Here is a 16,310-nt window from a genome sequence, read left to right on the forward strand (position 1 = left end):
GGGTAGTTATGGTGGTAACTTGCTATGGTGGTAGTTATTCATTGAATGGCTTTCACAATTTTTTTTGTTTACTATTTGGCAGTAATCAGCATGATGTTAGTTTGTTGTTTTATCTTAAACCACTAGAATATATCGCGTAAGTAACAGAAATACATCTTCACTGGAGAGAAAAAAAAACTGACAGAAGTCATTATTTCATATAAATCTCTCAACAGGAAGACCTTTAACAGGAAGTTCCATTGTTAGACTTTATGGTTCATGCCAGTAGTTAGATTTTTCAGGGATATGCAATACAGTTTATTATATATATTTTACACATTAAGACATGCTGTTTGCATGTCCTTGGATCAAATGAGCCATATGCAAATTAAACTATCTGAAAATCATTTTTACTAACTCGTTTTGGAAAAACAAGCCAAACGATATGTACAGAAATACACTTACAAATGGATGTACAAGTGTCAGTGTTGTAAGAAACTGTAGTCTGCCCCGACCCAGATTCCACTCCACAATAGATGTTTGAACATGCTCAGTTCTCAAAATGGCTTAATTATTATAGAGAAGTCAACAATTATGTTGTTTCTGCATCATTTGGGATGATCACATCCTGAGCAAATGGCAGCAAATGTGCCTCAGTTTAAACTTAGTTGGTTACCAAGGAAACATTTCTAATTTTCGTTTAGATTGTGTATGTTTTAATTCAGCTCTATTTTAATTAACAAAAATGTTTTTTTAGTTTTAGTTAATAATAACTCTGCTGTCAATGCATTTATCTGTAGGCTATTTGTTTTTCTGAGAGAAATTATTTTTCTGAGAGTTTAGCTTGTATTTAAACCAGAAGGTTTCCTTTAGCATTTACAGCATATAAGGTACTATATGTATGTTGTTCATAATTCCATTCTTATGTAAATTGTCATTGAATGCTTTTACGAATGATATACACTATTGAATTTAACTTGTGTTTCATGAATGAAGCCCATAAAATTACTTATCTTCCTTCATATTTCAGGGTTCTCACAGTCTTGTGTGATTTTGTTTGTGTGTGTCTCTCTATAACCCACAGGTCATGCATGCAGTTTGGCCTATAGCCTGTACTGTGTAGAGCCTATTGTGCTGCAGTGCAGGGAAGAGAAAAGGGCTGTGCTTCCTGACTCAAACACAGTCCTGCTGCTCCATGTTTCCTATGCTAACCCTTCTGAGCATGTTTTACTATATCTGTCTACGGCGGCGCTCCAGGAGTGGGACACGGAGCGAGGCGTTGGGTAGCCGGCGGGCAGTGGAGCTGGGCCAGCGTTCGGCGCTCCCCATCACCGTTGAGATCGAGCAGTATGGCAAAGAGGTCCTGGACTTCAGCTCTCACTATGGCAGTGAGAACAGCATGTCCTATACCATGTGGAATCTGGCGGGAGTGCCTAACGTCTATCCCAGCTCAGGAGACTTCACCCAGACAGCTGTGTTCCGCACTTACGGAAGTTGGTGGGAGCAGTGCACCAGCACTGCTTCCCCGTTCCGTCGTACGCCGCCCAATTTCCACAGCCTGGACTACTTGGAACTGGCCTTCGAGGAGCCCGTCTATCCCACAGCTGTGGAGGTGCTGGAGACCTACCACCCCGGGGCCGTTGTCAGGATCCTAGCATGTTCGCTCAACCCTTTCTCCCAGAATCCTCCAGCTGATGTGAGGTAAAATGTTAGGTGTGAGCGAATGTCCTGGATTTGTAATCAAAAGGTTGTAGGTTCTAATCCCACAAAATATGATCCATGGCATTTAGCCCCAGGTTGCCCTGCCAGTTACTATAAGCTAGAGAATTCATCTTTTATATGTTTATTTATTATGTTTAGGCTATGTAGTCCATTTATTAGTAATCAGTAGTCTATTAATAAGTATTAGCTTATCTAAAGTGTACATTAACCCAAATGAAAAACCCCACTCCAATAAAGCTTGTCCAGATATATTTTACTCATTAAATGTTCGTGTTTTTGCTTATTTTAACAAAATCCATTAATTCATTGTAATGCATCAGTAAGACAATACAAATGTATTCCTTAACTATGCAATTTAATAACCAATATTACTAAAATATAAATATTACAATATATTTTTTAAATACATAATAATATTAGATAAAGTGGGTATAGTAAAAAAAATCACCATTTTGCTGCAGTGCAGCCCGAAATGAAGACGGACACAATTATTGTTTTATCCAGCTGAAAGCTGTGTATTAGTTACATGTTACATGTATTTACTATAATAATAATTAATAAACAATAAATTATGCGTAATTACAAGCAACTAACTCTAAACCAAACCCAACCCTAACTCTAATTCTTTAATAAGTTAATTTAATATGTTAATGTAATTAATAATTACACTTCATGAAGGACACATTAAAATTATATTATATAAAATATAATATATATAAATGTTACTAAAATATTTTTCAGATTTTATATTTACTTAAAATATATGGTATAAAAAAAAAAACTTTTTTACCTATTTTAAATAAACCATTTTAGTAAACCATTTCAACCAAAACTGTAGTCATGGCAGTTTCATGCATTTTCAACTGCACCAAATTGTGAACAAATTTCTGATTTCGAGATGTAACTTAATATTCAGTTAAGAATCATAATTGAATAACAATATCACAGATTGTTTTACAGAGTTGGATGCCATTGTTTGTGTTTTGAGTATTGTCATATTGTTGTATTTTTTGCAGATGGGAGGTTCTGTGGGCCGGCAAGCCCAACAAAGCTCTGACCCCTCAAGCTCGCCAGTTCTCCCCCAGCATCAGGCAGATCAGTTTTGCCAGCAACCTGCTGCGTCTGGAGGTGAACAACACTCTGTTGGATTACTACACTGAGCTGGATGCAGTGATCCTGCGAGGCGTTCGGGAGAGACCCATTCTGGCCCTCTATAAGATCCCTGTCATAGACATCAGCGATCTGAGTGACAGTGAAGAGGAGATCAGTGATGCAGGAGGCCTCTGCTGCAGGTCGGGTGGAGAAAACAGGCACAACCTGGGGAACGGCTACTTTGAAAGGCTCCCTTATGAGGTTAGCTTTGGAAACTCTCACTGTAATTACCCATGATGCCTGTGAGTTTTGGAATGCTTGGGAATATGTAGTTTGTGCCATCTACATGATTAAAAAATAGTATGTAGGCCAGATAACAAAGATTGTTGTCAAGAATTGTGGATAACAGCACAAGTTGGACCATAGAATGTTGAAATCTTCTATGTACCAGACGGATATTGAAGAGGAATACTTGGGATTCGGTCTAGTTCCTCAAGTCCCAGCTTGTGTGGTTGCAGTAGGTCTTTTTTCAGATAATTAGTGACCATTTTATTGTAATTTAAAAATACCTTTCCAATGCGTAACCCCTCATTACCTGCATGCAGCTCAGATCTCCTGTCCAAACCACTGCCAACCTCACAGTCTCATTACAGCAAACACGAAACATAATCTGGCCATTATCTGATAACTGATATCCAGCTTCACACTCATACTATTGTTCACTCTTCCCAACAGTGCACGTAGCAAAAAACATAATCAGTGCCTTCACAAACATCTTGAGAGTAATCTTAGTATCTCTGTCTTTACAAGTAACGTACTTTGATACACAAGAAGAATATTTAGCATGCCATGTTTTGGTCTGAGGGTCGCTGTTTGTTTGTGCCACTTTAGCTAATCCAGCTGATTGTGAGTCATCTGCCTGTTCCGGACCTGTGCCGATTGGCTCAGAGCTGCAAGCTTTTTCACAAACACTGCTGTGACCCACTGCAGTACATCCAGCTCAGCCTGCAGCCGTACTGGGCCCAGCTCACAGACGCCTCTCTGAGCCACCTGCAGAGCCGCTGCACCCTCCTGCAGAGACTAAACATGTCTTGGACAGGCAACCGTGGAGCCGTGACGGCTGCCGGATTCTGCAGGTAATGGCGAGAGTCTCTTATCAAGATATTTAAAGTGTTTTGATCTGCCAAATGTGCTGTAATAGTCCCTCCATCTCTGTCTTTTTTCCTCAAGCTTTATGAAGGCCTGTGGACTGAGTCTGGTGTGTTTGGAGCTGTCGTGCTGTCATTTCCTGACTGAAGCGTGTTTAGAAGTGATCGCCCAGACGTGTCAGTGCCTCCAGGAGCTCAATTTGGCTTCCTGTGACCGTCTGCAACCTCAGACCTTCAATCTCATCGCCAAACTCCCTAATCTACGCAGGCTTGTGCTGTACCGCACAAAAGTTGAGGTGAGAGCAAGACTGAGAAAATGCTAATGACTGATTTTCATGTAAAATTCTGATTCTCGTGTAAAAAGCATTTGGGAAATATAGGTTATTGATCAAAACTATTAATTTTTATGTATTTTTAATTTGTAATTACATTTCATTTGAATTTTCAAATTAAAAAAAAAAATTTCAGTCATTATTACAGTTCCACAGTAATAGACAGGAAAATAATAATTTCCTCAAATATGAGACAAATTCAAATTCTGCTGTAAAGCAGCATATAAACAACAGACAATGGTGTCATTATTCAGCACAAATCAGTTCAGTGTTCATACATTTCAGTTCAATAAGTGTGAAAATTCATCAATTATGAAACAAGTTCAATTCGGCAATAGACCTTAGTCAGGTTTGAACTTTGCGTAAATGAAAATGAGGCTGTGAGGGTGAGAATTACACACACTTTATAAAGGTCCTTGTTCATGTAATTTTTACAATTCACAACTTTTAAAACTGTTTTGTGGAGTTTTTGTCTACTTAAAGTTTTTTTTTCCATCGGCTGAACAGTCGGAACATTGTTAAACAACCGTACAGTCCATATTACGTACCTGTATGAATGGTCACGTTTTCAGTTGTGTAGAGTGGACCGAGAACGTTTCTGAAATGCAAGTGTAGACGAGGATCATTTTCATTTTAAAACGCTGTGTGTAAACAGGGCCTAAATATGGTTCTACCCTGACAAAGGTTAATATGCAGCTTTATAGAAGGCAACAGTGTTGTTATGTAGATAGTCAGCCAAGATAATTTGCTTGTTTTAAGTTGTGGCTCCCTAACCCTCCGGTCCATTGTGAGGGACAGCCAATCACAACATTTTATTTTCCCGCTGCAGTACAACAAACATAAATACACCAGAAACGGAAACTGTCCCTCTTCTCAGTTCCATACAGATTAGATGAACAATGTGTTTCTGTACCCCATTGTATACTTCAGTAATTGTGTGATGTTCACTGTATTTCCTGCATCACATCTTTATGACTGTATCCATGATTAAAGTGAAAGGTTTGGGTGGTGATGATGGTTTTTAACATCAAAGCTGAAATTGCTAATTACTGATCCATGAAATTTTGTGTTCCCCCAAAGGTTGTGTGCTTTATCATGCATCACCTTTGTTTATTTTACCTTCGTTTTATACTACATCATTAAAAAAGCAAGTTATCTTGGGAGTTGAAGAAGAAAACATGCTTATGCCAGCCTATTTTAAGCTGTTATAGTTACCTGTCCTAATTATACAGCATCAGGCCTTGTAAGTCTTGCATACTGGCATTATCACTTTTAAATCAGTTCTTCATGCTGGTACAGGCCCAAGCATGCCACTAATCTAGCGTCGTCCCATCCCTCTGTGTGTGGTTAACTGTGAATCAGCATTCGTAGTTGTATTGGTGCCACATCCAACAGGTATAATGTTTCTGTAGATTTTCTGTAGTGATGGCGACTGCACGTAAATATACACACAAACACACAGGCGGCAGGCTGTGCCTGTAGCAAACCCACCTCTCTGTCATCATAGCTGTAAATAAAATGTCTTCTAGGGAACCTAATGCTGTAAATAACAATGGAAATCTACACAGAGCTAGCTCAAAGAGAACTGTCAGTCTTCAGATGGTTGAGTGATTGTTTTGGAAGCCTACACAATAATGAAAACAATGACTGTATTCTCTTAGTGGTGCTCTCATGACATTTCAGCTTTTTAAAATCAAAACAAACATTTTTTTTTTCTGTGAAAAATCATGTCACTCTATCTCCGATGCGAGTGTCAACCGTGTGTGCCAGACAGTGAGGTCATATAATAGTTTTATTTTGACACATCTATTTAGAAGAATATTGAATAGCGGAGTTAAATGTGTTGTCATCTATAATTTGTGATATCAAATGTGCATTCCTTTGTCTCCTGTAACTCCACTAGCATCTGAATAGAAGGTTGTGTTATTCTCTCATTAGTGTTGTGTGCTAATCATCACTGTTTTCTCCATTTTATTTCTTTCCACATGCAGCAATCAGCCATATTGAGCATCCTCACATTCTGCCCAGAGCTCAGGCACCTTAACCTGGGAAGCTGTGTCATGGTGAGTCCATTGGACAGTGGAACTGATGTGTGGTTTGTGGCTAAATCCAAGTTTGCAAATGACAATGGTATCCATTAAAAACAATGGTCAACATAAAAAGGCTTTTGAAAATAATGTCTTAGCATTATGAGAATAAAGTCTTCCTTGTGTCTACCTTATTTACTTTTTTAATGAAAAAGTGGGCATGACTATGTTTAACTTTGATAAACGTGCAAGGCTTCCGGTGTTAGTCGATTCTGGTTATTTTAGCTGTAAAAAAACAGTCTGTTATTATGCTTTATATTGCGAAATGCAAATGGTATTTGTTATCATGTACTTTTTCAGTTGGTTTACTTTATTATTATTATTCCCAAATGGGAGTCAATGGCGGCCCTATGAAGGGAACATAGGAAAATAATGAAATTTGGTATACTTGTAGTTGTAGAGATGGCCATGAATAGGGATCTGACCAACTTTGGGGTCTCTAGGATCAACTCTATAGCGCCACCATATAACTTTTGAACCCTTTGATCTAGCAAAATGAAACTTAGTACACCTGATTTCTCTCATCATGCTGATCACATTCAACATCTTACATTAAAGTCTTCACCCATTACAATAGCAGCCATGTTGTACAGTACATTTTTGCAGTTTTTTCGCTACTTCTCCTTTAAATTTTGTCCAATTCTTATAAAAATCTTTGGACTGAGCCACACAGAAATGACTGAACAGATTTTTTTTTTTATTCATCTTTGTTCAAAAGTTATGACATCTCAAAATCAAGGAAGTCGCCCAAAAATTGGTTCAGAGGCTGTATCTCAGCCAAAGTTTGATCAATCGACACAAAACTTGCTGTGCTTCATCAAGACTATGGTCTGAGGATACATGCCTAATTTGGGAACAGCACCACCAATGGGTCATGAGATACGGAAAAAGGCTATTTTTGCTAATAACTTTTGAACGGTTTGTCAGAAAATCATGATCTTGGTGTTGATGGATTCCTTTTTGCCATGCTGAATCCATGGATACTGATTTTGAATTTTGTCATAAATTGCAATATCTTTTAAATGATTTGACATATTGGCGCAAAATTTGGTTGGCTTCATCGTCAGCATGTCCTGAAGGTACCTGAGAAGTTTTAACACGGCGCCACTCTGTGCTCCAGAGATATACGTTTTTTTTTGCAAAACCTCTTTTAACTTTTGAAAACATTGTCCAACATTGTCTGTACGTTCCTTGGTTTATGCTGATTCCGATGATATCTCATTTGTCATTTTCCATCAATATGCCTGTCCGCCATATTGAAATAAATTAAAAACTGTTTCGTTACTCCTACAAAATTTGTCCTATTTTCTCCAAAATTAGCGCAGATGATCTTTGGACAGAGCTGCACAGAAATGACTGAACAGATTTTTGATATTCACTACCGTTCCCGAGAAATACCTCTCTGACCATGCCAGAGTTTGTGGTGTTATGCTAATTAACTTAGCATGCTAATTGGTTAGATTAACCATAAACTGCATTAACATTGTCAGCTTAGCATGCTAATGTCAGTAACATGCTAAGTTATGCTTTTGTGTGTTTATTTTCACACTGAAAGCTCTCCTTAGCAGCCTAAGTATTTCACATCAGCTGAGTGGCACAAGTTGTAAAGTGACATACCCTGGACCTTTCCGGTCTTGGGTTTGAGTCCTGTGTGGACCACGCCAAAACTGCAGACATTGTGCCTTTTTAAGAGATATCTTATTTGAATACAAAACGCTGTTCATTTATGTACAGATTCCACCTTCCCAGTAGCTCAACAAGATGAGTGATAGGCTCCAGACCCTGAAGTCATGGATTTGAGTTCAGTGTGGGTCAACTTTTTGAAATTGTGTGTTGTGTCATTTCGATTTCTTTATTATCTGGGTAAGCATTGTACTTTTCTTTCTTTCTCTTTTTGTTCATTTTGAGTTCAATCTCACCTGTACTGCCGACATTCTCTTTGTGTTGTTTTTGCTCTTCCGGCTTTGCACTGCTTTTGCTGCCTGTTCGGGGCTTGGCCCCATATTGCTGCTTGCAGCTATATTTTATTTTTGTAATCATAAACACACTGGTTTATACCACAAATAGTTTTACTGTTTAGTTCACTTTTTGATATTCTAGATTGTTACCTGTAGTGGCTAATGAATTGAAAGTCTTGCAGGAAAAAAGCTTACATCACCTTATTTTTAAAGTGGTACATTATGAATTTATTCTCATAATTGTATGACTTTAACCTTATAATTTGACTTTACTGTTGTCATTTATTATTATATTTTAATCCCATAATGTTACACATTCATTCTCAAAACATGTATTTTTGAAATCTTGTTTTGAGAGTTTTAAAATCAATTTTGTTTTATTTTAATATGGCACTAAAATGCTATTGTCACATACTATCCATTCTACACAGTATGCAAGATTAGGTTTAGTGAATCTCTAATAGTAATAATAATTATAATAATACATTGAAAATAGTATATCAAAGGGACACAAATGGTGTACTATTTTTATTTTAAAGTAGACATCCATGCATGTTTATTGGGATATTATTGCCCACAACCCCTGATACACCAGATTAGTTGCATCAGAGTGCAATTTTATGATGTTATATACTCTGAAAAATAAAGGTTCCAAAAGGGGGTTTTCGCAACATGCCATAGAAGAGCCATTTTAGGCTCCCCAAAGAACCTTTCAGTGAAAATTTTTAAAAGAACCATTTTTTCTTAGTGTAAAGAACATGTAAACAATCTTAAGAACATTTCTCCTTTTCAGTTTTCCATTCCAAAGTGGCCTAATCAATTTAAATTTACCCTAATTATTGTATTTGGTATGAGGTATGCAAATCTGTGTGTTCCATTTCAGCTACAGGAACATTGGTTTGTCTGATTGTTCGTCTTCATACGGTCATAGAATAGCTTTTCAATTATCGATGAGTGGTTTACTGTAGCTACATGGTGATTTCATCACAGATTGAGGACTATGATGTGGTGGCGAGCATGCTGAGTGCACGCTGCCGTTCTCTACGCTCCCTCGACCTGTGGCGCTGCAGGAACCTAAGTGAGCGCGGTCTGGCAGAGCTGGTTTCAGGCTGCAGGCTCCTGGAAGAGCTGGACCTGGGTTGGTGCTCCACGCTTCAGAGCAGCTCCGGCTGCTTCCAGCACTTGGCCCGCAGTTTGCCCCGCCTACGAAAGCTCTTCCTCACCGCCAACCGCACCGTGTGCGACTCTGACCTGGAGGAGCTGGCCGCCAACTGCAGTGCTCTGGAGCACCTTGATATACTGGGTGAGATCATTTTATTTAATTTTTTTTAATTCATCTAAGGTTTAAGGATTCAAACCTGAAAAACATTTTGGGTGAATTATCCCTTTAACTCTTTTTCATTGTTGTTTTTCAGGCACACGGATGGTGAGCCCTGTCTCTCTGCGGAAATTACTGCAGTGTTGTCCTCAGCTAAAGCTGTTGGATGTGTCCTTCTGCTCGCAGATTGACTCTCGCTTCGTCCAGGAGCTCAGTGGACTTTTCCCAAATGTGTTCATCAAGAAGAGTTTCACTCAGTAAAACTCGATGGGTCCCGAGCAGGAGCAGCTTTACAGGATGGTCTTTAAGACCCTGGGGAGACAGGTGACGCATGGTGCTGTGAACTTGCTGCCTTGAACTGCACAAACTGTGAACTGCCGGTTCGAAGATGTTATAGATGTTTCACTCGCTCTTAGCTTGAATGGTCTCACTATGTATTGAATCTCACACATTTCATCAGACCTCAGTTTTTGATCTTAATCTCAGGGTTATATTTTTGTCTTCAGAGAGAGACGTTTGTAGTATGCTGTACTACAGCCGAATGGTTTCGTTTTAAACGTACTTATTCAAGTGTTTCAGTACCACTGTTTTATTTGCTTTGTTAAATGTTGTCAAATCAATGTTAAATATCGTGAAATAATGTACTATGACTATTTATTGATTGACTATAAATTCAGGACATTGACTTGAATCTTGGGCACAGAAATCTTTTGTGGCAATACCTTGTTTGTGTGAAACTTTGCCCATATCTTGAGTCAATCCTGTTATGCACATGTATATACACAATAGGGCAAATACCAAAATATAAGCTTTTCTCTATTGCAAAACTTGACGTTTCCTTTTACAAAGGCACATGCTAACCGGTAGATGACATATCCTTGTGCCTTAGTTTTAAAGAGAGAAGTGCTTTGTTTGTTTGCTGGTTGTCTATATTGTGCAATGCTAAATTGTGATTTGCTAAAATCACCCTAAACCAAAGGGTTTTTCTTTTTTCTTAATACACTTTAATTTTGAAAAACACAGATGGCAATGTACTTTATTATTTAAAGGTGTACAACTATTCAAGTCAAAACTAGGATTAAGAATAAAATGTGCTTTTGGCAAAAGTTTTTTAAGTGCCATATTTAAAGAAAAAATGGTTTTCAATTTGACTTGTGCTTTACTAGCAGTATAATAAGCACACCATGTAAACAAACTCTAAAGTTAATTAGACGCAACCTAACGTTAAATAGATTGTATTTATGTTCAATTGTACTGTAGCTACAGTGAATTATTTGTTGTCAATAGTTTGTATATTGTATTAAATGTGTGCCGTTTGGAAGCAGGAGGCATTATGTCAGATCTGAGAGTGACAGTCGAGGTCTTGGTTCAATAAAGTGAGGCTTAATATTTTGTGTGCTTGTCTTTTTTTTGTGATTGTTAGATTATAAAAGAATTGATCTTATCACTAGTGCTAAATCACACACATTATGTTTGGCAAGTGGTTGGTCTATATTATCTCCACCCGTGAGATTCAATAATTTGGTCAAGCTGAAAGTCAAAAAACTTCCCTGGTCTTAATCCCTCCGAGTTTAACGGCGTATTAATAATGCATCTGGCAGTGACAGTCTTATTGGACTAACAGTGATGTAATGAATTGTTTATGTCTACTTTAATGATGGACTGAGGAGCTCTAACGTGCCCTGAGGACCTGGAGGGATGCAGTTAATTAGACAAAACGATTTCTTGATTTCTATACAGAAAACTGTCATTACGCCCCTGTAAATAGATCAACAGCAGAAAGCATAATAATACTGTCTGCCTCTGCTTATAGACCCTGTAATTTAGAAGTGGCACTGCACTCCTGCTACAATGGGTTTAGCATCAAAATGCATTTGGCCTTTTCTCTGTTTCATATACCTTTTGTAACAGAATCTAGTTTTAGGAGTCTTATTAACGCCTCCAAACGTTTCCTGACATAAGCAAGTTTTAAACAAAAGAAAGCCTAAAAATATATAAACATGTAATGCATAATTTTGCAGTTAGTTATTTTCAGAACATAAAAATAATGAATTTTCTCATATAAAAAGTTGACCCATCATAGGTTTTGATGCACTTTTCTAAGCCAAATAAAATTTTAAAGGGGTTTTGTTCATGCAATATCTACAGGTTGTGCACTACAGGTTAACCTCTATATTCATATTAATTTCTAATTTTTCATTTGTATAATTATCAAAACAAGAAGATTTAAATACAATATACACAGTAATTGTTTGAGAGAGAGAAAAAAACCTTCTTTAGGATTATTTAGAAAATGCAAGAGCATCATGCATAAGCTGCTTGATATAATTTAATATTAAACAAAATCATTTTATTTATAGTTAAAGTAGGCCTTCTGAAATTGAGTCTGCAATATGTAAAGGTGTTTTTTAATGAAAGATAAGCTGGTGGACATTTAAAATATTATATTCAAAATACAATTTCCAATGTTCATGTCTATTGTGTGTCTTATACCTCAGCAAAACTAATCATAGTTCAGAAAGAAAATTAAAAGTTCAGAAAATTCTCAAACGCTTCTGGTATTTTCAACCAAAGTAGCCTATATGTTTTGGGGGGAAACCAGGATTAATTATGATTCATTATGATCCGTCGTATGTGTAACATTAAACGGTGCAAATTAACATGGAAGCATATTGAAATCAAAGAGCACCGAAGAAAACCGCTGAATGCTGAGCTAGAAGTCGCCATGTGCTGCTGTTGTTACGTTTAATCAATGTTGCTTTAGGTGTCTTAGAATAAAACCTCACTAGATGGCACTAGAGGATAAGGATGACCGTTTTACACAATCACGGTATTAATAGCTCAATTCTTGACTTAAAACGTCCTGTTTTCCCAAATATGGAAACAATGTTATCACTTTAAAACTTTTTTAACTAGTCTAGTTATAATTGATCTATAATGTGTCTATAATCTCTGAATTGGAAAGGGACTGGGATTTGCACGATTCGCTTATTGCAAACCTTCCAAGCAAGCACCACGAAAACCATGTAAAAGCAACTCCAGAAATTAAATTCAGTTCACTATCATTAATCGACACAATTATGAAAGCTATTACGAAGACGACGTAATGTTTCACATTATCAGTAAAATAAACTTTTATGGTTTACTGTTGTCAAAATTATATTCAAATGTAACTGAACACTGATTAACTACATTCATTGCTAAATTAATTAATGCCATAAAAGAAGGCCTATTTGAGGCCCCCGTTTTAATGCCACACAACTAAGCGACACCTTAAATAATAGTACTTCATCTATAACTGGTTCTTTACTAAATCTACGACATTTAAATCGAACTAGTTTAGATGTTCTAAACAATGGCCGAACATTTGGCCTTTATTGTGTCTTTACCACAAAAAACAGCGCGCTGTGTTAAACGCTGAAAGCAACACTCAGCATCAATCCTCAATACCTCAGGGTAACTATAGCCTATCCTATATATATATATATCATGTGAAACAATTGTATTTTATGGTAATATGACTAGATCGAAGGAAATGCCAGGTTTCTATCACTAGCCCTTCGGTGACATGTCTGCAGCTCGATGCTGGAAGTTTCTTTTTATTTCTTTTCAATTTAGACCCATACGTATTGATAAATCCGAGAAAAAGACCAGAATCAATTGGGTGAGACTAATTTCTTGGCGCCAAGACTACAACATCTGTTTAGTGTGACCTTGCATCTCACTGTGTCTCCATAAGTAGGAAAATTGATACATAACTGTGCTGTATTTAAATAATAATAATAATAATAATAATGTTTAAAGGCCTTTTGATCCCAAGAAAATGGAAGAATACTGTGGGTGGATGCATGTCACACTAAGGTTTTTTTTTCTTTCAGTCGAATCGATGTTCATTCACCCTCAGTCGCCCACAACAAAAGTAAAAATGGCGTGTACTTGTCAATGCTGCAGCACTAGTCACTTTTCAGTTTAATCTCGCAACAGAAAATGCAGTGAATGGGTCTAGATGTAAACATCTGGCTATGGGACACCCATGCTCGCGTTTGAGTAGGACATTTTCGCTCGTCTCAAAGTGTTTGATAAATAGTAGGGTTACACCTTAAAACTGCGTCTTTTCACAGTGCTGGGTATTCACAGAACAACCGTTCTCTATGCTGGCGCGGGGAACGCACGGTCCCCTCTGTTGCAGCAGTACGAATTCTGAGTAACATTGAAGACGGATATAATCTGCTCTCCCGCCTCAGTAGTCTAAACCGCAGCTGCTTTCACTTTGGATAGCTCCAATGTGAACATAATCATAAATGAAGACTGAGGCAGTCAGTATGATAAGATATGTCCTTGTTTTTGTATTGTTTTTGTCTTTTCTCACTGAACTGGCGTCTGAACCCCGTGATGCGGCGGCGTGTCTCCGTATACGTCCTCGGTACCCGGTAGAGGTCCGCAGGGAGGAGTCATCCGTTTCTCTTTCTGTCTTCTGTTACAAAACCAAACCCTCACTACCTCTTTTTCCAACTGCAGACTGTCCGCCAGCGAAGTAATTTCCGACCCGGCTGGCTTTGGGCACTTAAGGAAATGGCTCTCCAAAGCCCCTTTGACGCTTACCTCGATGGAAGTCCTCTTTTTCCGTTTCCTCCCCTGCGCAGCTATCTTGTCCAAGCTCGTGGGGCTGCCAGATGTGGAGTCTGCCTCCTCCAACCACTTGTTCAACAAAGGCTTGAGCTTGCACATGTTTTTGAAGCTGAGTTGCAGGGCCTCAAACCTGCATATCGTGGTCTGCGAAAACACATTTCCATAGAGCGTTCCCAAAGCTAGTCCGACGTCCGCCTGCGTGAAGCCCAGCTTGATCCTCCGCTGCTTGAACTGTTTCGCAAACTGCTCCAAGTCGTCCGAGGTCGGCGTGTCCTCGTCCGAGTGGTCGTGGTGACTCTGGTGCGGCTGGTGCTGGTGCTGGTGCTGGGACGGTGGATGGCCGTGGTCGCTGAGGTGTGGGCTGTGGTGGTCCTCGTGCGCGTCGCGCATGCTGTGGTGGTGGATGCCCTGGCCGCTGCCCGGGATGAGACCGTTCACGCCGAACCCGGGCTGCGAGTAAATAAGGCTCTGTCCGTTCGACGTGGCCATGCTGGGGATGTGAGCCGCCGTCGTTGTTCTCCATGCCCTTGAATCGTGATGGTTCCCGTGTGTCTGATGTACCAGATGGGGTGGCCGCGACTGATGCTGTAAATTGCTGGAATTGTGCATCTCGTCCCGGGGGCTCTGCACCGCTGGCTTGATGTCCTGCTCGCCGAGGGGACTGGACGACCACGGACCTCCTTCTCCGTGTGACAAGGCTGTTATCCACTGGTGCGCGTGGCTCAGCGGGTGACTGTTGCTCTGCAGTGAGTAGTCACTCTGCAACAGGGTTTGCGCGTCCCTGTAAGCCGTGGCTTGCTGCATGCTCCCAGGCTCCGAGTGTACAATAGATGGGCTGGAGGTGAGGATATTGTAATGATTGGATGCTGTAGTCGCCATGACTCTCGGAGCCGGACTGATCGCTCCTATTAAAGGAACCTTGCATTTGACAGTTACTCTTTTGCCACAGGCGTCTCCCAGGCTCTTTGCCAAGTGTACGCAGCGGCGCGCACCTGAGCTCCGCCCCTCGACGACGCTCATTGGGTGGAAAGGGACGATGGACGCGTTTTTTGGAGGCAGCCTTCATTTCATTGGATGCCGGAGAGCCTTAACAAACACTGCCTCTTTCCCTCAAAATAACTCCGTGTCCTGGAGCACCTCTGAAATGTGAGGGACCGACGGGCCACCAAGACCGGAGCGAAGAACATCAAAGGTTATGATTTTTATAACTTGGAGAGGAATTCATTTCAAACTTGTCTGTTACGGAATTTGCGATTTTGTGTGCATGTGTATGTAGCCTATGTATGTATGTGTCTTATTTAATAGAATTCATGCAATAAATGAAAACAATTTTATATGATGTCATTTCATATATTTATTGATTACAGGTTCGGGGTTTCATTTGTCAGATAAGGGAAGCTATCTAATCTTTCTAGCGTGATGTTTGCTGGCCTAACTACAAAGAAGTAGGCTATTTGAACACAGTCAACTTTACGGACTTTACGGAGAATTAAATTCAAGTGTATTAAAGAATTTGTTTTCCAGCTTTAGACCAGATATTAACTAATTTGTTTAAAATATCGTTTGATCTCATTCAGGTGTTTGATTTTGAATAACTGCCACAAACAAACAAGCCAGGGCTTTAATGAATAGCTACGTTTGCTGGCATCACAGGCAATAACTATGTAATAGACATGCATTTTCTGTAAAGTTGCTTTGAAACAATGTGTATTGTGAAAAGCGCTATACACATACATTTGAATTGGACTGAAATGAACTTTGATGAGTGAAATTATGCCGTCTTGAGCAGATTAGTGTTAGAAAAAAATTGTAATCACAAAAGAAAGAAAGAAACGAAAGAACAGAATAAGAAACACACTGGTATTTATTTTGAGGCAGATATTTCATTTAACATTTAAACATGTATTACTTTAAAAAGGCCTACATGTTAGGCCTACTTTACATCAGTTTCAAAGTAGGTGATACTATAAGAAAGAGAAACATGACGTTATATTATGTTGTCATTTTTCTCTTTCAGAAATAAAGAGCAGAAAATATGTTGGCTG

The 16,310-nt window shown here is 38.9% G+C and overlaps 2 protein-coding genes across 2 annotated transcripts in view; one reads left to right on the plus strand and one right to left on the minus strand.

Annotated features, from left to right (window-relative positions):
* The window catches only part of LOC107552823 (F-box/LRR-repeat protein 4-like), an 11,575-nt gene extending 562 nt beyond the window's left edge, over positions 1-11,013 (plus strand). The window contains exons 2-8 of the mRNA XM_016234812.1: positions 1,064-1,680; positions 2,718-3,054; positions 3,685-3,929; positions 4,024-4,237; positions 6,265-6,336; positions 9,309-9,621; positions 9,734-11,013. Of these exons, the coding sequence (XP_016090298.1) occupies positions 1,175-1,680; positions 2,718-3,054; positions 3,685-3,929; positions 4,024-4,237; positions 6,265-6,336; positions 9,309-9,621; positions 9,734-9,897 (1,851 nt within the window). The 5' untranslated portion in view covers positions 1,064-1,174 and the 3' untranslated portion in view covers positions 9,898-11,013. The remainder of the gene's footprint in view (positions 1-1,063; positions 1,681-2,717; positions 3,055-3,684; positions 3,930-4,023; positions 4,238-6,264; positions 6,337-9,308; positions 9,622-9,733) is intronic.
* Positions 11,014-13,673: 2,660 nt separating this feature from the next.
* pou3f2b (POU class 3 homeobox 2b) lies at positions 13,674-15,251 on the minus strand. The gene has a single exon (XM_016234799.1). It carries the CDS (start codon positions 15,142-15,144, stop codon positions 14,002-14,004), a length of 1,143 nt encoding a protein of 380 aa, XP_016090285.1. The 5' UTR covers positions 15,145-15,251; the 3' UTR covers positions 13,674-14,001.
* Positions 15,252-16,310: the final 1,059 nt, after the last annotated feature.

The sequence above is a fragment of the Sinocyclocheilus grahami genome, unplaced genomic scaffold (genome assembly GCF_001515645.1).
Source record: "Sinocyclocheilus grahami isolate Dianchi unplaced genomic scaffold, SAMN03320097.WGS_v1.1 scaffold459.1, whole genome shotgun sequence".
Taxonomy (NCBI): Eukaryota; Metazoa; Chordata; class Actinopteri; order Cypriniformes; family Cyprinidae; genus Sinocyclocheilus; species Sinocyclocheilus grahami.